The following is a 24,841-nucleotide window of genomic DNA, read 5'->3' on the forward strand; positions in this document are numbered from 1 at the left end:
AAGGGAGCGAGACACAGGAAGAAAGGTGAGTGAGAGACACAGAGAGAGAGAGACACACAGAGAGGGAGACAGAGAAAGAGGCACAGAGAGAGAAAGGGAGCGAGACACAGAAAGAAAGGTGAGTGAGAGACACAGAGAAAGAGAGAGAAAGAGACAGAGAGAGGGAGACAGAGAAAGAGGCACAGAGAGAGAAAGGGAGCGAGACAGAAAGAAAGGTGAGTGAGTGACACAGAGAAAGAGAGAGAAAGACACAGAGAGACACAGAGAGAAGTGAGAGACACAAAGGGGAGAGAGAGAAGAAATACAGAAAATACAGAAAAGAAACAGGGATCCTAACTAAAGAGGACAAGCAAGGAAATAGAAAACCAGAAGGGTGGAAAGTAAAGGGAGAACAAGAAAAACAGACAGAACGTGACATTCAGGCAAAGGAGGAAGAATATTAGGGCAGAGAGAGGTAAAAGAGCGATCACTTTCTGAACAGTTAATGAGTCTCTCAGCTTGCCTGTTAATAATGACGTTCCGTGACACGATGGCTCGTTCGTTCAAGGGAAAGCTGATCCTTCTAGTGCTTTCTGTTCAAATGCCGGGAGTTGCTCTGCACCCACAGTGCCTGGACTTCAAGCCCCCATTCAAACCCTCTGAGCCCCTGTATTTCTGCACAATGTACTCCACGTTCGGCTGCTGCGACACACGAATGGATTCGAACATCGCTCGGAGATACCAACACATTCTGGGCTATTTCCATCATTCGGGGGTCTCCGTCTGTGCAAAGTATATCCACGAACTCCTATGTCAGGTGAGGGGGGGGGGGGGGGGGGGGGCTCCAAACAACATGGTGGGGGCGTGTTTGTGCTGCAGAGTTTGGGATTGGACTCTCTGACGGAGGGGGTGGTGCGATTGGGATTGGCAGCAATTTGATTGCGAATCTCGAATTAAGTTTGAGAATTCTGATTGGGTTTCGGCAATCGTTGGCTGCATTCTGAATTGGAATTCCGATTCGGGGACGGTGATTGAAGATTTCTGACTGGAATCGGGATTTGGGTTCGAGAATGGGACTTTTGGGGATTCGGGCGGGGGGAATTCTAATTAACAATGCGATCGCAGGATTTGGGTTTGAGGATTTCAGGTTGGGAATTGGGATTTGAGATTCTGCTGGGGGAGATTGAGATTGTGAATTTCAGACTGGTGGGATTTTGGTCGAGGGGAATGGGAGTTTATTCCGGATCAGCCCATTGAGCTGCTGCTGGGCTGACCTGGAATGGGCCCAAGTCAACTGTGTCAAGTGGGAAACCTCTTCACTCAGAGGGCGGCGGCCCTGCGGAATTCTTGACCGCAGACGTCTGTGGAGGCCGAAGTCACTGAACATATTCAGGAATGATAATGGATTTCTCGATTGTAAAGGCGTTAATAGGCATGGCGAGAGCGTGGGGTATGGCGTCGAGACAGAGGGGGGGGGGGTATGGCGTCGAGACAGAGGATCAACCACGATCATATCGAACGGTTCAAGGGTCACCGCTCTGTGGAATCCCCTCCCCGAGATAGCCGCGGGAGCTGAATATATTTGCAGTGGGATTAGACAGGCTGTTGACCGACCGGGTGGGGGTGGGGGGAGGGGGGAGGGCAGTAAAGTGGAGCTGAGGCCGCACGACCAAATGGGCCCTGATCCCATTGAATGGTGGAGCAGGGCGGATGGGCCGAATGGCCAGCTGCTGCTACTGGGTCTCGCCCTCCGGTGACATTTCTACCTGTCCCCCACCTCCTGGAGGGACCGAGTCCTCCTGGCGATGGGTGGACGGGTGACACCCCCCCCCCCCCCCCCCCCCCCCCCCACCACCACCTCCCCCCCGGTGGTGCCCCGCCCAGTTGGTCATTTCGATCATCAGTTAATCAAAGATATGAAGGGATGTGGGAACAAAGATAAGGGTTCGGACGATGGACGGTGGAGCAGGCTCGAGGGGCTGAATGGCCCTCTCCTCTTCCTCTCTTCACCCACCCCGATGCCCCGCCCCTCCACCCCGTCAGCCCCCCCGGCTGGGGTTCCCGGCTGGCGTCTGAGTGCTGCTCCACATCTTCAAACTGGTCCAGTTGTAACAAGAGAGATTCCTACCAGATACTGACTCAGCGTATCTGACTCAGCGGCCTCTCCAGTGAACTAACTCCCACCCCCAGGCTAACGGGAAATGGAATTGACCTTCGCCACATGTCAATGAGGGAACCAAAGGCACATTTTTGAGGGATGGAGGTGGGATTTACTGAATCATTAGCCAATGCTTTGGAAATGATTCATTTTTAAAAATAAATTTAGAGCACCCAGTTCTTTTTTCCAATTTAGCGTGGCCAATCCCCCTACCCTGCACATCTTTTGGGTTGTGGGGGGGCGAAACCCACGCGAACACGGGGGAGAATGCGCAAACTCCACACGGACAGTGACCCAGAGCCGGGATCGAACCTGGGACCTCGGCGTCGTGAGGCAGCAGTGCTAACCCACTGCGCCACCGTTCTGCCCCGGAAATGAATCCCCGGGGGGGGAGGGGGGGGGGACATAACTCTTCCGGGATGGTTTCAAACTGATAAAAATGGAACACAATTAGGAGAGACTGATACAATACAACAAACAGGACACACCACAAAATATAGTGGGCAAGGCATTAAACCCGAGATCTGTGCTGCCCCCTTCCTGGGAAGGCGGGTCGGTGTGAGCGGGGATGGGGGGGGGGTTAAAGATTGTTGGCTGTTATTTGAAGAGTTGGGGAAGACTCGCCAGTGTCTTCGTCAACATATTTCCCTCAGTGAACATCATGCAAACACTGAGTGCGTTGTCATTATCACGTTGCAGTGTGTGGGAGCTTACTGTGCCCAAATTGGCGGCCATTTTCCCACAGGGCGGAGATGGCTTCGAAATTACTTCAAAGGCCGTGAAACGGATTCGGGCCTCGCGAGGCCCATGGAAGGCGCCATATAAATGCGATTTCTTTTGTTTTCTTGCCCAGAGGTGCTCCCCTGTTTGCGGCTCATTTGTACGACGCTGAAGATGCCAACACGCCGATTCGGATGCTGCCGGGCCTCTGCCCCGATTACTGCACCGACTTCTGGAAACGTTGCCGCTCGGCCCTCAGCCTCCTGACCGGGGACCAGCGGACGATGGATCTGGAGTCGGACCGGGGGAGGTTCTGCGGCTACCTGGTCCTCCGGGACCCGGAATACTGTTACCCCAACGTCCTGTCCAGCAGCCGCCTCAACACCGACCTGGGGGCGGTGGGGGCCGACTCCGAGGGCTGCCTCCAGATCTGCCTGAAGGAGGTGGCCAACCGACTCCGCAACCCGGTGGCCATGCTGCACGCCGCGGACGGGACTCATCGCTTCTTCATAGCCGAGCAGGTGGGCCTGGTCTGGGTCTACCTGGCCAACGGGTCGAAGGTCAGCCAGCCGTTCCTCAACCTGACCAAGGCCGTGCTGACCTCCCCCTGGCTCGGGGACGAGAGGGGTTTCCTGGGTTTGGCCTTCCACCCCAGCTTCAAGAGGAACGGCAAAGTCTACGTCTACTATTCAATCTTCTCCAGGAAGGCAGAGCGAATCCGCATCAGCGAGTTCCAGCTACTAGCGAGCAACATGAACGCTCTGGACCACACATCTGAAAGGTCAGAGGGCCAGCGACTCTTAAAGGGGCAGCGCACATGTAACTGTCCCACAGTTTAAATGATAAAACCTCCTGCCTAATGTAGTCATTGCTCCTTCAAAGTGTTCAATTCATTTGGTTCCACACGAGGGCAGCACGGCGGCGCAGTGGTTGGCGCTGCTGCTTCACGGTGCTGAAGACCCGGGTTCGATCCCTGCTCTGGGTCACTGTCCGTGTGGAGTTTGCACATTCTCCCCGTGTCTGCGTGGGTCTCACCCCCACAACCCAAAGACGTGCCGGGTAGGTAAATTGCCTCTTAATTGAAAAAACAAATTGGGCTATTTGAATAAATAAATAAATTGGTTCCACAAACACTGACTCTCTCTGGGATACAGTTCCACACACACTGACTCTCACTGGGATACAGTTCCACACACACTGACTCTCACTGGGGTACGGGTCCCACACACATTGACTCTCACTGGGGTATGGGTCCCACACACTGACTCTCACTGGGGTACGGTTCCCACACACACTGACTCTCACTGGGGTATGGGCCCCACACACACTGACTCTCACTGGGGTACAGGTCCCACACACTGACTCTCACTGGGGTACGGTTCCCACACACACTGACTCTCACTGGGATACAGGTCCCACACACACTGACTCTCACTGGGGTCCCACACACACTGACTCTCACTGGGGTACGGGTCCCACACACACTGACTCTCACTGGGGTCCCACACACACTGACTCTCACTGGGGTACGGGTCCCACACACACTGACGCTCTCTGGGGTACGGGTCCCACACACACTGACTCTCACTGGGGTACGGGTCCCACACACACTGACTCTCACTGGGGTACGGGTCCCACACACACTGACTCTCACTGGGGTACAGGTCCCACACACACTGACTCTCACTGGGGTACGGGGTCCCACACACACTTACTCTCACTGGGGTACGGGTCCCACACATACTGACTCTCACTGGGGTACAGGTTCCACACACACTGACTCTCACTGGGGTAGGGGTCCCACACACACTGACTCTCACTGGGGTCCCACACACACTGACTCTCACTGGGATACAGGTCCCACACACACTGACTCTCACTGGGGTACGGGTCCCACACACACTGACTCTCACTGGGGCACAGGTCCCACACACACTGACTCTCACTGGGGTACAGGTCCCACACACTGACTCTCACTGGGGTACGGGTCCCACACACACTGACTCTCACTGGGGTACAGGTCCCACACACACTGACTCTCACTGGGGTACAGGTCCCACACACTGACTCTCATTGGGGTACGGGTCCACACACACTGACTCTCACTGGGGTACGGGTCCCACAAACTGACTCTCACTGGGGGTAGGGGTCCCACACACACTGACTCTCACTGGGGTACGGGTCCCACACACTGACTCTCACTGGGATACAGGTCCCACACACTGACTCTCACTGGGGTACAGGTTCCACACACACTGACTCTCACTGGGGTACGGGTCCCACACACAGTGACTCTCACTGGGGTACGGGTCCCACACACACTGACTCACTGGGGTATGGGTCCCACACACACTGACTCTCACTGGGGTACGGGTCACACAAACTGACTCTCACTGGGGTAATGGTCCCACACACACTGACTCTCACTGGGGTAGGGGTCCCACACACTGACTCTCACTGGGGTACGAGTCCCACACACACTGACTCTCACTGGGGTACGGGTCCCACACACACTGACTCTCACTGGGGGACGGGTCCCACACACACTGACTCTCACTGGGGTATGGGTCCCACACACACTGACTCTCACTGGGGTACGGGTCCCACACACACTGACTCTCACTGGGGTACGGGTCCCACACACACTGACTCTCACTGGGGTACGGGTCCACACACACTGACTCTCACTGGGTACGGGTCCCACACACACTGACTCTCACTGGGGTACGGGTCCCACACACACTGACTCTCACTGGGGTAGGGGTCCCACACACACTGACTCTCACTGGGGTACGGGTCCCACACACACTGACTCTCACTGGGGTATGGGTCCCACACACACTGACTCTCACTGGGGTACAGGTCCCACACACACTGACTCTCACTGGGGTACGGGTCCCACACACTGACTCTCACTGGGATACGGGTCCCACACACACTGACTCTCACTGGGGTACAGGTTCCACACACACTGACTCTCACTGGGATAAGGGTCCCACACACACTGACTCTCACTGGGATACGGGTCCCACACACACTGACTCTCACTGGGGTACGGGTCCTACACACACTGACTCTCACTGGGGTACAGGTTCCACACACACTGACTCTCACTGGGGTACGGGTCCCACACACACTGACTCACTGGGGTACGGGTCCCACACACACTGACTCTCACTGGGGTACGGGTCCCACACACACTGACTCTCACTGGGGTACGGGTCCCACACACACTGACTCTCACTGGGGTACGGGTCCCATACACACTGACTCTCACTGGGGTACGGGTCGCACACACTGACCCTCACTGGGGTACGGGTCCCACACACACTGACTCTCACTGGGGTACGGGTCCCACACACACTGACTCTCACTGGGGTACGGGTCCCATACACACTGACTCTCACTGGGGTACGGGTCGCACACACTGACTCTCACTGGGATACGGGTCCCACACACACTGACTCTCACTGGGGTACGGGTCCCACACACACTGACTCTCACTGGGGTACGGGTCCCACACACACTGACTCTCACTGGGGTACGGGTCCCACACACACTGACTCTCACTGGGGTACGGGTCGCACACACTGACTCTCACTGGGGTACGGGTCGCACACACTGACTCTCACTGGGATACGGGTCCCACACACACTGACTCACACTGGGGTCCCACACACACTGACTCTCACTGGGATACGGATTAATATTTCCCCCTCCCTGACCCCCGATAATCAGCCTATTTTGGGAGCCCCTTTCAATTGCAGTCTGTCCAAACTCAAACATCCAAAATGCTGATGTTCCCAGGCTGGGTTGGCTCAGCATTTTCCCACACTCCCAGCTAATTTCCTGTGGGATGAGTTCAAGGGAATTTAACCAAATCTTTCTGTGGACAGGGTGATTCTGGAGGTGGTGGAACCAGCTTCGAACCACAACGGCGGACAGTTGCTGTTTGGAATGGATGGCTTTCTCTACATCTTTACTGGCGATGGCGGCCGAGCAGGAGATCCATTCGGGAAATTTGGAAATTCCCAGAATAAGTAGGTTTCAATCTCTGCGTGTGTGACAGCGAGGGAGAGCGGAAGTGTATGTGAGAGTATGTGTGTGAGAGAGTGCTTGTGAGAGAGAGTTAGTGTGTGTGAGTTGGTGAGAGGCAGTGAGTGTGTGTGAGTGTGTGTGAGAGGAAGTGAGAATGTGTGCGTATGTGAGAGAGAGTTAGTGTGTGTGAGTGTGTGTAAGAGGGAGTGTGTGTGTGTGTGCAACAGAGAGTGTGTGTGAGAGAGAGTGAGTGTGAGTTGGTGAGAGGCAGTGAGTGTGTGTGAGAGTGAGTGTGTGTGAGAGGAAGGGATAATGTGTGTGTATGTGAGAGAGAGTTAGTGTGTGTGAGTGTGTGTAAGGGGGTGTGTGTGTGTGCAACAGAGAGTGTGTGTGAGTGTGAGTTGGTGAGAGGCAGTGAGTGTGTATGAGAGTGAGTGTGTGTGAGAGGAAGTGAGAATGTGTGTGTATGTATGAGAGAGTGCATGTGAGAGAGAGTTAGTGTGCGTGAGTGTGTGTAAGAGGGAGTGTGTGTGTGTGTGTGTAACAGAGAGTGTGTGTGAGAGTGAGTGAGTGTCTGTGAGTTGGTGAGAGGCAGTGTGTGTGTGTGTGTGTGTGTGAGAGAGTTAGTGTCTGTGAGTTGGTGAGAGGCAGTGAGTGTGTGTGTGTGAGAGAGTGTGTGCGAGAGGGAGTGAGTGTGTGTGAGTGTGTGTGAGAAGGGGTTAGCGTCTGTGAATTGGTGAGAGGCAGTGAGTGTATGTGAGTGTGTGTGAGGAGTTAGCATTGGTGAGAGGCAGTGAGTGTGTGTGAGAAGGGGTTAGCGTCTGTGAATTGGTGAGAGGCAGTGAGTGTGTGTGAGAGAGTTAGTGTCTGTGAGTTGGTGAGATGCAGTGAGAGTGTGTGTGAGAGTGTGTGCGAGAGGGAGTGAGAATGTGTGTGTGAGGGTGTGTGTGAGAGAATGAGTGTGTGTGTATGTGTGTGTATGAGAGAGGGAGTGATAGTATGTGTGAAAGTGTGTGAGAGAGCCCCGTGTTAGTACTGTTAGTTTAATACTGTGTTAGTAATAAAGTTTGTTTTGATAAGCCATTTCCCTATCTTGTGTGAAATCACTCCTGGAGTGAGGTATCCTTTCCTCACAGACTAACATAATTAAAATAAAACACTGGGGTTTCGGTCCTGTACCTCAGCACTGCTGGGGTCTGGTCTGGGATGGTAATAGTGTGTTTGTGAGAGAGAATGGGTGGGTGTGTCTGAGAGAGAGAGTGTGTGTGTGTGTGCGAGAGTGTGTATGACTGTGTTTGTGTCTGTGCATGGGTGTGTGTTTGACTGTGTGTGTGTGTGTAAGTGTGTTAGTGTTTGTGTGTGCAAGGGTGTGTGTGTGAGTATGTGTGAGAGAGTATTTGTGTCTGCGAGAGTATGTGTGTGTGTGAGGGTGTGTGTGCATGACAGTGTGTGTGCAAGGGTGTGTGTGCATGACAGTGTGTGTGCAAGGGTGTGTGTGTGAGAGTATGTGTGAGAGAGTATTTGTGTCTGCGAGAGTATGTGTGTGTGTGAGGGTGTGTGTGCATGACAGTGTGTGTGCAAGGGTGTGTGTGCATGACAGTGTGTGTGCAAGGGTGTGTGTGCACGACAGTGTGTGTGCGAGGGTGTGTGCATGGGTGTGTGTGTGTGTGTGACGGTGTGTCTGTGCGCAAGGGTGTATGTGAGAGCGATTGAGTCTGTGCGAGAGTGTGTGACAGTTTGTGCATATTTGCGACAATGTTGTGTGAGTGAGTGTGAGAGTGTATGAGTGTGTGTGCGAGAGTGAGTTTGTGAGTGTGTGTGATTGTGAGTGTGTGTGTGTGATTGTGGTTGTGTGTTCATAGAATTTACAGTGCTGAATGAGGCCATTTGGCCCATCGAGTCCACACAGGCCCTTTGGAAGAGCACCGTACCCAAGCCCACACCTCCACCCTATCCCCGTAACCCCACTTAACCTATTTGGACACTAAGGGCAATTTATCACGGCCAATCCACCTAACAGCACGTCTTTGGACTGTGGGAGGAAACCGGAGCACCCGGAGGAAACCCACGCAGACACGGGGAGAAAGTGCAGACTCCGCACAGACAGTGACCCAGGCCGGGAATCTAACCCGGGTCCCTGGCGCTGTGAAGTAACTGTGCTAACCACTGTGCTACCGTGCTGCCTGTTAGTGAGTGTGTGTGTGTGAGTGTGAGAGAGTGTATGGTGTGTGAGTGAGAGTGCGAGTGTGTCTGTGTTCTATTTTAGCCACTGGAGATCCACTCGCAGTCGCTCAGTGTAGTTTGCTGATGGCTTGTGTTTCTTCTCCCTCATTTATTCTGGGGAGTGTCATATTTGACATGGGATGTTCCCGTGGTGTGGTGCGTGCACGCCCTTTTAAAACATGTGACACCCAATGCAGCAGCCTGCTGCTAAAGGATTTCACCTGATAACATCGGAACAATTCCACCCATCAAGCTCATTCTGCCAATCAATGAGATCACGGCTGATCTCTATCGTAACCGTCACCCATAATGCAATTTGACAATTAAAAAAAAAAAATTCTATAAATTTAGAGCACCCAATTCATTTTTTCCAATTAAGGGGCAATTTATCGTGGCCAATCCACCTACTCTGCACATTTTTGGGTTGTGGGGGTGAGACCCACGCAGACACGGGGAGAATGTGCAAACTCCACACGGACAGTGACCCAGAGCCGGGATCGAACCTGGGACCTCAGCGCCGTGAGGCAGCAGGGCTAACCACTGTGCCACCGTGTTGCCCACAATTTGGCAATTTGACAAACTGGATCCAAAACTGAATTAGTGCTAGGAGGCAGAGGGGGTTGGTTGAAAGTTGTTTTTGTCACTGGAAGCCAGTGGTGTACCGCAGGGATCAGGGGTGGGATTCTCCGACCCCTCGCCGGGTCAGGGAATCGCCGGGGGGCGGGGGCGTGAATCCTGCCCCCGCTGGTCACCAAATTCTCCGCTACCGGAGTTTCGGCGGGGGCGGGAATCGCGCCGCGCCGGTCAGCGTCCGCTCACAGCGGCCCCCCTCCCCGGCGATTCTCCGACCCGCGATGGGCCAAAGTCCCGCCCGTTCTTTGTCGCGCCGGCATAAATTAGACTAGGTCCCTTACCGGCGGGACCTGGCGGCGTTGGCGGACTCCGGGGTCCGGGGGAGGGGGGGGGCGTGGGGCTATCTGGCCCCGGGGGGTGCCCCCACAGTGGCCTGGCCCGCGATCGGGGCCCACTGATCCGCAGGTGGGCCTGTGCCGTGGGGGGCGCTCTTTTCCTACACGCCGGCCGTGTCAGCCTCCGCGATGGCCGGCACGTCGGTGAACCCCCCCCTGCGCATGCGCGGGGATGACGTGAGCAGCCGCTGACGCTCCCGCGCATGCGCCATCTCGCAGCCGACCGGCGGAGTCCCTTCGGCCCCGGCTGGCGTGGCGCCAAAGGCCTTCCACGCCAGCCGGCAGGGGCACTAACCACTCCAGCGCCGGCCTAGCCCCTGAAGGTGCGGAGGATTCTGCACCTTTTGGGGCGGGCCGACGCCGGAGTGGTTCACGCCACTCCGTCCCGCCGAGACCCCCCCGCCCCGCCGGGTACGGGAGAATCCCGCCCCAGAACTTCTTTAAGTTTTAATTCGGTGCGGAATGATTGATTAGTTCCAGGAGCGATAATAAGAAATAGGACTTGTTTATTTCATATGCAAACTTTATTAAAACAAAAGAAAACAACAATTAAACTTTAAAATTTAGCTCTAACACTAACAGATTACATGTACTTTCTTAACCTTAACACACAGTTCCCATTAAACAGCACTTTAACAGAATATGCAGCTCTCATGCCACTTACATAGACAGACAAAGGCAATACTTACACTTAACAATTTTCCTTCTGAAACTTCCTTCAGAACCCTTTTCTAAACCCTCCCTTGGTGGCAACTTGCATTTTCCCCCCTGTTATTCCAGTTAAGGGGCAATTTAGCATGGCCAATCCAACTACCCTGCACATCTTTTGGATTGGGGGGGGTGAGACCAACGCAGACACGGGGAGAATGTGCAAACTCCACATGGACAGTGACCCGGGGCCGGGATCGAACCCGTGATAACCACTGTGCCACTATGCCACCCTGAGTGGGGTCTTTTAAGGAAGGTTTGTATCACAGTGAGAAAACCTTGAGGTTTTATTGCCTATTGGGAGCTTAGCTCTGATCTGGGGACAAGGGTTCAGTTGGTGTAGTTGACATTCTATTAATTCGTGAAATTCATAATAACTTTATTCATAAGATGATCTGAAAATTGAACGATCAGAGCCTGTAACTAAGTTTGTTGTTTGACTACCTGTAACCTCCGATGGTGGGCAGCATGTTGGCACAGTGGTCAGCTCCAGGGTCCCAGGTTCGATTCCTGGCTTGGGTCACTGTCTGCACGGAGTCTGCACGTTCTCCCCGTGTCTGCGTGGGTTTCCTCCGGGTGCTCCGGTTTCCTCCCAAAAGTCCCGAAAGACGTGCTTGTTGGGTGAATTGGACATTCTGAATTCTCCCTCCGTGTACCCGAACAGGCGCCGGAGTGTGGCGACTAGGGGATTTTCACAGTAACTTCACTGCAGTGTTAATGTAAGCCTACTTGTGACACTAATAGAGATTATTATAATAAAGATTATTATTATTATTAAACACTTCAACTGAAAGACAGAGAAGGAGAGAGAGAGAGAGAGAGGGAGACTGTGATGATCGGGGCGAGAGTGAGAGAGACCCGATGTTGCCATGGCTGACGAATGATCGCAGAGTAGGTGGATTGGCCACGCTAAAATTGCCCCTTAATTGAAATTTATTTTTTAAATATAATTAAATTTTTAAAAAAGACCCCAGTCAAAATGTTCCCTCCCTGTCGATTTTCCCTGTGGTAGGGGACGCAGAGTGTGTAAGGCGCCAAGGAAGGTGGCAGAGAGAGAAGTGTGTCTGCTGGTGAAAGGGGTCGGGCTGCAGGTTTCAAATGGAATTTCTTTCAGCCGGGTGTTTGCGAGCAGAGAGTGTTGGCAAAAGCAGAGCTGAAAGTATAGCGGAAAGAAAAATAAATTGTTCCAGCCCTTGCTCGAGTCACAGCCTAGGAATCCCGTGGGAGTCGGTCTGTGGGTGCCTGTGGAAAGGGTAAATCTAGCACCCCCCCCCCCCCACCCTCGTTTGTCACCCCTCGAGGGCCAACTGCACACGGTCGCCATGGTAACGAGGCCTGGCTTGGCTTGAGTAGGCCTCAGGCTTACAGTCGCAACCTGGAAAAAAAATGGGAAGCGAAAACGGTCATTCCTCCCAGTTCCTCAACTCAATCCCTCACTCACCTTCACACATCCCTGCCTCCCCGGCCTTCCTCCCCCCCCCCCCCCCCCTTATTTCTGACTAGACTTTGGCACATTTGGTAGAAACTCTGCCAGGTTCAATTTCCTGAACTCATTTGCCTTTTAATCCAGTCCGTTGAAAGTCCCTGCCGCTTAGAGCAGCGAGATCTCTGCTCCCTTAACTCGACACACATCCGTGGCTGGCAAACAAACTGTGTGTGGCGCATCAGGGCCTCTCTCTGTCTCTCACGATCCTGACCTCTTTCGGCATCTTCAGTGCCAGAGAACTGGGCCAAATGCCACTCGGAAAGGGTGCCAATGCTAACATTAAATTTACCCACTATTCATCTAGCTCACCCAGTGTGAAAGAACTTATATCATTCATTATTTACGTTGTCACACATCCCATTTATTCCAAGCTTTTCTCCAATATTCCGAGCACGCTCTCCATTTCTAATTAGTTTTATGTCTGTTCTCTTTGTTAGATGCACCACCTCCCATTGAGCGCCCAAAGACAGGTACAGCACGGGGTTAGATACAGAGTAAAGCTCCCTCTACACTGTCCCCATCAAACACTCCCAGGACAGGTACAGCACGGGGTTAGATACAGAATAAAGCTCCCTCTACACTGTCCCCATCAAACACTCCAAGGACAGGGACAGCACGGGGTTAGATACAGAATAAAGTTCCCTCTACACTGTCCCCATCAAACACTCCCAGGACAAGTACAGCACGGGGTTAGATACAGAGTAAAGCTCCCTCTACACTGTCCCCATCAAACACTCCAAGGACAGGGACAGCACGGGATTAGATACAGAGTAAAGCTCCCTCTACACTGTCCCCATCAAACACTCCAAGGACAAGTACAGCACGGGGTTAGATACAGAGTAAAGCTCCCTCTGCACTGTCCCCATCAAACACTCCCAGGACAGGGACAGCACGGGGTTAGATACAGAATAAAGCTCCCTCTACACTGTCCCCATCAAACACTCCAAGGACAGGGACAGCACGGGGTTAGATACAGAGTAAAGCTCCCTCTACACTGTCCCTATCAAACACTCTCAGGACAGGAGCAACATTGACCAAGCAACGTGGACTATGTTGAAGCCAATATATTTGCCATTTGTATTGCTGATCGCCTTCTCAATGTGTCCCGTTACTTCCAAGGGTGGGTGCGGTGCATCTCCAGATCCCTCTGACCGAGTACACTCAAATATAATCCCAGGGACTGCATCACCCTCATCACCCCCAACGTGTTCCTCAGTGCAAACCCCAGGCAACATGGAGAGGAGGGAGTTGCTCACCGATCTAATATGTTTCTCCACCCGACCCCTCATTCCACACCATCCCCTTCCCTCCCTGCCTCCCTCCACCCCCACATAGGTCATCCATGCTGGGGAAAGTGCTGCGCGTCGATGTCAACCACAACGACCACGGACCCCCCTATCGGATCCCAGCGGACAACCCGTTCGTGGGGGAGAGGGGCGCACGCCCCGAGGTCTACGCCTATGGAGTGCGGAACATGTGGCGGTGCTCCGTGGACCGCGGCGATCGGGTGACGGGCAGCGGGAGGGGGCGCCTGTTCTGCGGAGACGTGGGTCAGAACAAGTTCGAAGAGGTGGACATCATCCAGAGAGGGGGCAATTATGGCTGGAGGGCCAAGGAGGGTTTCTCCTGTTACGACAAGAAGCTGTGCGCCAACTCGTCTCTCAGTGAGTCGCACTTCCACTGGAGTTTCACCCCCACCCCCTTCCCCCCCCACACTCCCATCCACTAAACACCCCCCTCCCCCCACACCTCCCCACCCCCCACACCCCCCACACCCCCCTCCCCTACACACCTCCCCACTCCCCACACCCCCATCCCCCACACCCCCCACCCCCCCACACCCCCCACCGCCCACACCCCCATCCCCCACACCCCCCTCCCCTACACACCTCCCCACCCCCACACCCCCCTCCCCTACACACCTCCCCACCCCCCACACACACCCCCACCCCCATCCCCCACACACACCCCCACCCCCCACACACCCACCCTCCACACACCCCCACACCACCCTCCCCCACAACCTCCCCACCCCCCACACACACCCCCACCCCCCACACCCCCATCCCCCACACCCCCACACTCCCCTCCCCTACACACCCCCACACCCCCCTCCCCCCACACCTCCCCAACCCCCACCCCCCACACACCCCCACACCCCCTCCCCCCACACCTCCCCACCCCCCACACCCCCATCCCCCACACACACCCCCACCCCCCACAACCCCACCCCCCACACACCCCCACACTCCCATCCCACTAAACACCCCCCTCCCCTCACACCTCCCCACCCCCCACACCCCATCCCCCACACACACACCCCTCCCCTACACACCCCCATCCCCCACACCCCCCTCCCCTACACACCCCCACACCCCCCTCCCCCCCCCACCCCCCACACCCCCACACACACCCCCAGCCCCTACACCCCCACCACCCACACACCCCCACACCCCCATCCCCCACACACACCCCCACCCCCCACACCCCCCATACCCATATCCCCCACACACCTCCCCACCCCCCCCCCACACCCCCATCCCCCACACCCCCATCCCCCACACCCCCCCCACACCCCCATCCCCCCACACCTCCCCACCCCCCACACCTCCCCATCCCCAACACCCCCATCCCCCACACACACCCCCACCCCCCACCCCCACACACCCCCACACCCTCACCCCCACACCCCCATCCCCCACACACCTCCCCACCCCCCACACCCCCATCCCCCACACCCCCCCACACCGCCACCCCCCACCCCCCCATCCCCCACACATCTCCCCACCCCCCACACCTCCCCACCCCCCACACTCCCATCCCACTAAACACCCCCTCCCCCACACCTCCCCACCCCCATCCCCCACGCACCTCCCCACCCCCCACACCCCCATCCCCCACACCCCCCACACCGCCACACCCCACCCCCCCATCCCCCACACACCTCCCCACCCCCCACACCTCCCCACCCCCCACACTCCCATCCCACTAAACACCCCCTCCCCCACACCTCCCCACCCCATCCCCCACACACCTCCCCACCCCCCCACACCCCCATCCCCCCCACCTCCCCATCCCCCCCACACACCCCTCCCCCCCAACACCTCCCCATCGTCCCCAAAAAAAAACCTCCCCCCCACACCTCCCCATTCCCCAAACTCCCCCATACCCCCCACACCCCCCACCCCCCACCCCACCCCCCACACCCTCCTCCCCTCCACACCTCTTGTAAGGGGGCTTAAGACCCCTTAACAAGTAGGTTGGGGTGTTGGGAGGGGGGCGTCCGGAGGCCGCAGTGGGATGTTGATGCGTCTCGATATCTTTCTGCACAAAACAAAATAACGAGTAGGTGCAGTGGTTAGCACGGCTGCCTCACGGTGCCAGGGACCCGGGTTCGATTCCGGCCTCGGGTGTCTGTACGGAGTCTGCACGTTCTCCCCCGTGTCTGCGTGGGTTTCCTCCGGGTGCTCCGGTTTCCTCCCACAGTCCAAAGATGTGCAGGTTAGGTGAGGTTACGGGGATAGGGTTGGGGAGTGGGCCCCGGTGGGGAGCTCTTTCAGAGGTGCAGAGCCGATGGGCCGAATGGCCTCCTTCTGCACTGTAGGGATTCCATGGATTTGATGGCGCCATCTTTGAATGGTGCTTTTTTTAAAATTTAGAATACCCAATTTATTTTTTCCAATTAAGGGGCAATTTAGCGTGGCCAATCCACCTACCCTGTACATCTTTGGGTTGTGGGGGCGAAACCCACGCAGACACGGGGGAGAATGTGCAAACTCCTCACGGACAGTGACCCAGGGCCGGGATTCGAACCTGGGTCCACGGTGCCGTGAGGCCGCAGTGCTAACCACTGAGCCACCATGCTGCCCCGAATGGTGCTTTGAACCAACGGAGCCATTGCAGCCAGCACGGGGTTGGAGGTCAGAGTTAGCCTTTCTCTGCGCAACGCCCAACGATCTTGGGGTCTGCGGGGGGGGGGGGGGGGGGGAGGTGTTTGGGAGCTGCCTGGAGCGACACTGCTGCTGAACAAATTCTTTCCCCCACTAATGCGGCGGCTGGAAACCTTCATCAAATCCTTGCTGCCGGCAGCCACATCTGCTGGTGATTTAGTGACTGGAAAGGTCTGTGACGACCATGCAAACAGACAGTAGCCCAGAGCTCTCACTGTGAACACAGACGGACTCCGCCAGCTGATTTATCGACTCCCTCCACATTCCTGACAATTCTCGGGATATTTCCTCGCTCCTGCTCCGACCGCTGTTTTTTTCCAGTGTGAGCAATTTCTTGGCATTGGCTCCAAACTCTGCTGTTTCAAAACCCTCCGCCTGCATTTTACTCAACAATTTAGTTTGCGTCGAGTTCTGAGACCTCCCTCCCCTTCGCGTGTCGCCTTCTGCTCACTCGCCCACTCCTTAGGGAGCCAGCGAAAGAGACAGACACTCACCTCGAAGGATAGTAACAGAAAATAGGAGCAGGAGGAGGCCGTTCAGCCCCTCGACGGTGACCTAGATTCCCCAGCCAGGGGAAACAATCCCTCTGTGCCAACCCTCTCAAACCCCCTCAGAATTGTGTGTGTTTCAATGAGATTGCCCCTCACAACTCCAGGGATTTCACCGAGGCTCATCCGACAGCACCCTCCATGCCCGGGACCTCTACCATCCGGAAGGATAAGGGGCAGCAGACACATTCCGCCATTCATTATGATCGTAGACATGGACCATACAGTACAGACGGAGGCCATTCGGCCCATCGAGTCTGCACTAACCCACTTAAGCCCTCGCTTCCACCCTATCCCCGTAACCCAAAACCCCACCTAACCTTTTTGGACACTAAGGGGCAATTTAGCGCGGCCAATCCACCTAACCTGCACAGCTTTGGGATGTGCGAGGAAACCGGAGCGCCCGGAGGAAACCCACGCAGACACGGGGAGGACGTGCAGACTCCGCACAGACGGTGACCCAAGCCGGGAATTGAACCTGGGACCCTGGCGCTGTGAGGCCACTGTGCTAACCGCTGTGTTACCGTGTCACCCATGGCTGATCATCCAACTCAATAGCCTGATCCAGTCTTCCCCCCCCCCATATTGGATATCGAGGAGATTGGGAGGGAACGTTTGCTTAATCATTCACAGAGTGCGGCAGTCGCTGGACTGGGCCAGCATCTGTTGCCCATCCCTGATTGCCCCTTGAATTGAGTGTCTCGCTCGGGGCCATTTCACAGGCGGTCAGTTAAGAGTCAACCACACTTGCTGTGGGGTCTGGGGTCACGTGTAGGCCAGACAGGGTAAGGACGGCAGATTTCCTTCCCTAAAGGGGGACATTAGTGAACCAGATGGGGTTTTTACAACAATCGATGATCGTTGTCACGGTCGCCGTGACGGAGGCCAGTTTTCAATCCCAAATTTTGTTCATTGAATTTAAATTCCGTCAGCTGCCGAGATGTGGGCGTCGCTGGCTAGGCCCACCATTTGTTGTCCATCTCTAATTGCCCCATTAGGAGAGAGAGAGAGAGAGAACTCAGGGTGTGAGGTAGAATGAGTTCATAGAACATAGAACATAGAACAGTACAGCACAGAACAGGCCCTTCGGCCCTCAATGTTGTGCCGAGCCATGATCACCCTACTCAAACCCACATATCCACCCTATACCCGTAACCCAACAACCCCCCCCTTAACTTTACTTTTATTAGGACACTATGGGCAATTTAGCATGGCCAATCCACCTAACCCGCACATCTTTGGACTGTGGGAGGAAACCGGAGCACCCGGAGGAAACCCACGCACACAGGGGGAGGACTTCAAACGAGGTTCAAGGGACATCTGGATGAGATTCTGCGCAGAGAGATGGGATTGAAGGGTTTTGGTGGACAGGAAGGGGTCATCGACAAAGTTCAGGCTTCTTGGGCCCAGAAGGACATGAGGAACCCCTTGGTTTGGGGGGGGGGGGGGGGGGGGGGGGTCATTCCCCTTGGCTGAGGGATCAATCACAAGGGGTAGGTTTAAGATGAGTGGATTTGAAAAAAAAACATTACCGTCAGAGGGTGGTGAGAATTTGGAATGCGCGGCCTGGGAAGGTAGTGGAGGTTGCAAACCTCATAATCTTTAAAAATGGCTTGGATGAGCTCTGGAAGGGGATGGGACAGATCGCAAGGGCTGGTAAGCGGGATGAGCGCGTGATGAGGGGTAGTTATTGTCGGTGCAGACTTGATGGGCGCTGTACCACTCTATGACTAATATGAGGAGTAGGCCATTCAGCCCATCGAGCCTGCTGGTGGCCGACCTTTGGCCTCGACTCCATTGTCCCACCCACGTGCCATGTCCCTTAGTTCCTGAAAGATCACAAATTAACTATCCCAACCTTAAACATGTTCAACGATGCAGCATCCATGATTGTCTGGGATGGAGAATTCCAAAGATTCACAATCCTTTGAGTGAAGAAGTGTCTCCTCATCTCAGTCCGAAACGATTGCCCCCCCCCCCCCCCCCCCCCCCCAACCACCACCTCCTCGATCTTGACGGTGACCTAGATTCCCCAACCAGGGGAAACAACCCCTCGGTACCTACCCTGTCAAACCCCCTCAGAATTGTGTGTGTTTCAATGAGATTGCCCCTCACAACTCCAGAGACTTCACTCTTCCGACAGCACCCTCCAAACCCGGGACCTCTACCATCCAGAAGGACAAGGGGCAGCAGACACAGGGGGGGGGGGAAACACCACCACCTGGAGGTCCCCCTCCGAGCCACTCACCACCCTGTGGTGAATGTGATTCACACCGGATTATAATCTGTATATACATGTGTCCGTATTGTAAGTGCAGTTGCACTACCTGTCCTCCAGGGGGAGTAGCTCTGGGAATGCTTGAGTTGTATGAGGCTTCTCCCTTGGCTCTGCCCAGGGCTCCTCCCCCTGGAGCTGCTGTATATAGATCAGTGCCACATGGTCAGTCGGCCAGTTTGCCGAAAGTTCAATGGCTAACAGGCTGGCTCTGTTGTGAGTATATTAAAACCGCTATTCTAATCCTACAAGCACGTGTCCGTAGAATTGTTGGTTCCAACACACCCCAACTTAAAAATGTATCGGCCGTTCCTTCACTGTCGCTGGGTCAAATTCCTGGAACCCCCTCCCTAACAGCACGGTGGGTGTACCTACACCTCACTTCCTTGCAGCGGGTTGAAGAAGGCGGCTCACCCACCCCCTTCTCAAGGGGCAACTAGGGACGGACAACGAATGCTGAACCTTCTTCCTCATTGATGACCTCCCTTCTGTTCCAGATGACATCCTGCCAATATTTGCATACCCGCACAGGCTGGGCAGGTCTGTAACAGGCGGCTACATTTACCGAGGCTGTCAGATGCCCAATCTCAACGGACTCTACATCTTCGGAGATTTCATGAGTGGGTAAGGTTCCTTCCCCGTCGCCTGTCTCGCTCACAGGCTAACCGTAGCAAGAGGGCCGTGATGTGCATGTAGCTTTAAGGATGCGGCGGAGGATTGGGCCTACGCTTGGGGATGCCCTTTCAGAGGGCCGGTGCAGAGTTGATGGGCCGAATGGCCTCCTTCTGCACGGCAAGGCGAAGACACGTCGGCCAATGGTGGAGCGATTTAAAATGAGATTGCAGCAGAGGCCATTCGAGGAGCGGGGAGATCTCTGCGGGTGGGGGGGGAGCCAGAGGTGATTGCAGGTGATAGGGAGAGAGGGAGGGAAGGAGGTAGGGTGCGGGGTCGGGGAGCGAGTTGAAAACAGGGATGGGAATTTTTTAAAATCCAGATAATGCTTGATCAGGAGCCAGTATCAAGCATTAGGCCGAGACCTGGCGTGAGCTAGGAGACTGGGCAGCAGGGTTTTGGGTGAGTTCAAGTTTATAGAGGGTCAGGGTGGCACGGTGGCGCAGTGGGTTAGCACTGCAGCCTCACGGCGCTGAGGTCCCAGGTTCGATCCCGGCTCTCGGTCCCTGTCCGTGTGGAGTTTGCACATTCTCCCCCGTGTTTGCCTGTGTTTCGCCCCCACAACCCAAAGATGTGCAGGGCGGGTGGATTGGCCGTGCTAAATTGCCCCTTAATTGGAAAAAAAATTAATTGGATACTCTTAATTTATTTTTTGTGAGAGATGGGAGGCTGGACACCAGAGCATTGGAATAGTCCATTCCGGAGCTCCTGAAGACATTGTGTGAAGGTTTCAGCAGCGGATCAGCTGAGGGAGAAGTGAAGACGGGGTCGGGGTCGGGGGGGGGGGGGGGGGGGGGGGGGGGCAATGGGTGACGTTACCTGAGCTGGACGTCTGTGGGCTGGCTGCCAGCGATACGACTCTGCAATCTCCTCACTGGATTCATTAAATAAAATTTAGAGTGCCCAATTATTTTTTTTACACTTAAGGGGCAATTTAGCGTGGCCAATCCTGCACATCTTTTTGGGTTGCGGGGGTGAGACCCACGCAGACACGGGGAGAATGTGCAAACTCCACACGGATAGTGATCCGGGGCCGGGATCGAACCTGGGACCTCGGCGCCGTGAGGGCCAGTTGGCTTCGAAGTGTTGGGGGTGGGTTTCGCGAGGCGCAATGCCTTACCCTGTGGTTGTCCTTGCCTTCCAGGAGGCTTATGGCCCTGAAGGAGGATTCTCGCTCCGGCCGATGGAAGTACCACGAGATATGCATGGGCCGAGGACAAGTGTGCAACTTCCCCAGGCTGATCAATAACTACTATCAATACATCATCTCCTTTGCTGAGGACGAGGCAGGTAACCTTCCTCACTCTGCAAGGCCTTTCAACCTGGCGGGGGAGGTTTGCCCAGGCTGTGTGCCCGGGGGCTGGAGTGCTTTCATCATACAATTTAATTGGAGAAGGTCCCTGGGTGAATGTAAGGCCCGACCATTTCATCACTACCTTCTCCCGCCCTCCCCTCCTGGAGATACCCATCTCAGACCCACTTCCAGAGGACCCGGCAGCACTTTAGCTGCCCACTCCAATGCCCATTTGGCACGTGTACGTTTAAAAAAAAAAAATTTTTTATTGAAATATTTTGAAAAATGTATAACAACAGAACAATAATAATAATAACAATAATAAACAGCCCCCGGCACCCGTAGCAACGCATATAACGAACCCCCCCTCCCCCCCCCAAACCTAATAAACAACAAAATAAATTAACAATAATTAAATTAACATAAACAATACCATCCTGAATCGCCCCCCCCCCCCCCCTCGGGTTGCTGCTGCTGCTGACCTAGTTCCTTATCGTTGAGCCAGAAAGTCGAGGAAAGGCTGCCACCGCCTAAAGAACCCTTGTACCGACCCCCTCAGGGCGAATTTGACCTTCTCCAGCTTAATGAATCCCGCCATGTCATTGATCCAGGTCTCCACGCTTGGGGGCCTCGCATCTTTCCATTGCAACAAGATCCTCCGCCGGGCTACTAGGGACGCAAAGGCCAAAACGCCGGCCTCTTTCGCCTCCTGCACTCCCGGCTCCACCCCAACCCCAAATATCACGAGTCCCCAGCCTGGCTTGACCCTGGATCCCACCACCCTCGACATCGTCCTCGCCACCCCCTGCCAGAATTCCCCCAGTGCCGGGCATGCCCAAAACATATGGGCGTGGTTCGCTGGGCTCCCCGAACACCTAATGCACCTGTCCTCACCCCCAAAAAACCTGCTTATCCTCGTCCCGGACATATGAGCCCTGTGCAGTACCTTGAACTGGATGAGGATAAGCCTCGCACATGAAGAGGAGGAGTTCACCCTCTCCAGGGCGTCCGCCCATGTCCCCTCCTCAATCTGCTCCCCCAGCTCCACTTCCCACTTAGGCTTCAGCTCCTCTACCGACGCCTCCTCCATCTCCTGCATCACCTGGTAGATGTCAGACACCTTCCCATCCCCGACCCACACCCCCGAAAGCACCCTATCCCTCACCCCCCGTGGGGGCAGCAAAGGGAACCCCTCCACCTGCCGCCTAGCAAACGCCTTGGCCTGAAGGTACCTGAACATATTCCCCGGGGGGAGCTCAAACTTCTCCTCCAGCTCACCCAGGCTCGCAAACCTCCCGTCAATGAACAGGTCTCCCAACTTCCTTATGCCCGCCCTGTGCCACCCCAGGAACCCGCCATCAATGTTCCCTGGGACAAACCGGTGGTTCCCCCGCAGCTGGGCCTCCACCGAGCCCCCCGCTTCCCCCCTGCGTCGCCTCCACTGCCCCCAAATCTTGAGGGTAGCCGCCACCACCGGGCTGGAGGTATACCTCGTTGGAGCTTGGCACGTGTACATTGACTGCTTGACTGCGGAGGCTATCACAGACCCTATTCTTCTGAGGTCCACACAAGGGTCATCGTCGGGAGTCGACGGTTGTTAAGAATCGGGTCCAGCCTTGTTTAACCCCTTCTCCAACCTAAGGCCAATGAGATTAACAAGCTCAGCACCAATCAGGGTTCACAACAGGAAGCAGCATGAGGCTCTGGCCGTGCTCTGTGACATTAGGAAGATTTATGCAGAATGTACAACATCAGAACAGGCCTTTCGGTCCAACTGTTCCATACTGGTGTTCATGCTCCATCCAAACAACCTCCCCCTGTCAGCTTATTCCGCTATTCCCTTCTCTCTCGGATGTGGGAATAGAACATTGAACATACAGTGCAGAAGGAGGCCGTTCGGCCCATCGAGTCTGCACCGACCCACTTTAAGCCCTCACCTCCACCCTATCCCGTCATCCAATAAACCCTCCTAACCTTTTTTGGACACTAAGGGCCAATTTATCACGGCCAATCCACCTAACCTGCACGTCTTTGGACTGCGGGAGGAAACCGGAGCGCCCGGAGGAAACCCACGCAGACACGGGGAGAACGCGCAGACTCCGCACAGACAGTGACCCAGCGGGGAATCGAACCTGGGACCCTGGCGCTGTGAAGCCACAGTGCTATCCACTGTGCTACCATGTTGTGAAGACAAACTATTTATACTGGCCTTCATAGCAAGACGATTTGAGTAGAGGAGTTGGGATGACTTGCTGCAGCTAAACAGGGCCTTGGTGAGGCCACGCCTTGAGTATTGTGCGCAGTTTTGGTCTCCTAGTTTGATTAAGGACATTCTTGCTCCTGAGGGTGCCCAGTGTTGCTCGTTATGCTCTCTCCTTCATTTGCTCTGTTTTAATGACCTTTGCTCAAGAGTCGCCAGGTATCTTTCTGATACTGCCACAGGGTTCAAACCCGAATACTGAGCAATGACTCGATACACCAGTTAGTAAGTTTGAAATCAATGCACATTTATTTACACAAACAGTCAATTATTACTCATGCACAAACTCTACTCACTAAACTACAACTACTACTAAAAGCCTATACTTAGCTTCGGGCACCCACTCAGTCAGAGGAACAATGGCCGTTGTCCGGTTCTGAGACTGCTGGCTTCGAACTGGTATAGAATAGTAGCTAGGAGCGCCTATCTCGTAGCGTGCGTTGACGTTAGACTTACTTGGCTGGTGCTTGGCGGGCCTCTCGTCGCTGAGAGCCAAGGCCAAGGTGAAGGTGAAGAAGAAGAGAGCGATCTGTCTTTGGGGCTCCTCTTTATACCCCAAAGGGGCTTTGCGCCCTTCTGAGCGGGCCTTGAACTTGGCCCCAATTAATTGGACCATGTCCCAATCATTTGTATTGATTCTCTCCAATAAAGGGGCCGTTTCTTGATTGCTGGGCGGGCCCTAGGTAACCGTTGGTCTGCCTTTTTTTTAGTCTCCACTGGCGCCGGGGAGTCTGGCCTGGTACCGATTGCTTAAATGTTTCTCTTTTGTCCCCGGAGATAGCTGATTACTGTGCTAATGGCTTGTAGTATCAGTTCCGTCTGGGTTCTGCAAGTTCCAATCCACAGGCGAACCTTGCACCTGCTTGTTTTCCTGAAACTGTCCAATTTTCCCTTTACTCTTTGCAAGTGTCCATTTTGAAATCGGGACGTGGCCACCCCAGGTGGCTACACCAGCGAAGGTTCACCAATCCCCAGGATGGCAGGACGGACAGATAAAGAAAGACTGGATGGACTGGGTTTGTACTCACTGGAGCTTAGAAGAACGAGAGGGGATCTCATAGAAATGTATCAAATCCTGATGGGACGGGACAGGCCAGATGTGGGAAGAATGTTCCCGATGTTGGGGACGTCCAGAACTAGGGCTCACAGCCTAAGACTTAGGGGGTAAGCCATTCAGGACTGAGATGAGGAAGACCTTCTTCTCTCAGAGAGTTGTGAACTTGTGGAATTCTCCACCACAGAAAGCTGTTGGGGTGGATATATTCAAGAGGGAGCTGGATGTGGTCCTTGCGGCTAAAGGGATCAAGGGGCAGGGAGAGAAAGCGGGAGTGGGATACTGAATTTGCATCATCGGCCATGGTCATATTGAATGGTGATGCAGACCCGAGGGGCCGAATGGCCTACTCCTCCTATTTTCTTTGTTTCTATCTTTCTATACATAGCTGCGGGGGGGGGGGGGGTGGGGGGGGGGGGGGGGGGGGGGGGGGGGGGGGGGGGGGGGGGGGGGGGGGGGGGGGGGGGGGGGGGGGGGGGGGGGGGGGGGGGGGGGGGGGGGGGGGGGG

At 55.1% G+C, this 24,841-nt stretch overlaps 1 protein-coding gene across 1 annotated transcript in view; it reads left to right on the forward strand.

Annotated features, from left to right (window-relative positions):
* The first annotated feature begins 202 nt into the window (after positions 1 to 202).
* Positions 203 to 24,841, forward strand: part of LOC119957882 (HHIP-like protein 1) — a 40,975-nt gene continuing 16,336 nt past the window's right edge. Inside the window, 7 exon segments of the mRNA XM_038786056.1 lie at positions 203 to 796; positions 2,991 to 3,002; positions 3,004 to 3,638; positions 6,754 to 6,897; positions 13,616 to 13,944; positions 19,551 to 19,677; positions 20,870 to 21,015. Of these exon segments, the coding sequence (XP_038641984.1) occupies positions 485 to 796; positions 2,991 to 3,002; positions 3,004 to 3,638; positions 6,754 to 6,897; positions 13,616 to 13,944; positions 19,551 to 19,677; positions 20,870 to 21,015 (1,705 nt within the window). The 5' untranslated portion in view covers positions 203 to 484.

This window comes from Scyliorhinus canicula, chromosome 27 (assembly GCF_902713615.1).
Source record: "Scyliorhinus canicula chromosome 27, sScyCan1.1, whole genome shotgun sequence".
Lineage (NCBI taxonomy): Eukaryota > Metazoa > Chordata > Chondrichthyes > Carcharhiniformes > Scyliorhinidae > Scyliorhinus > Scyliorhinus canicula.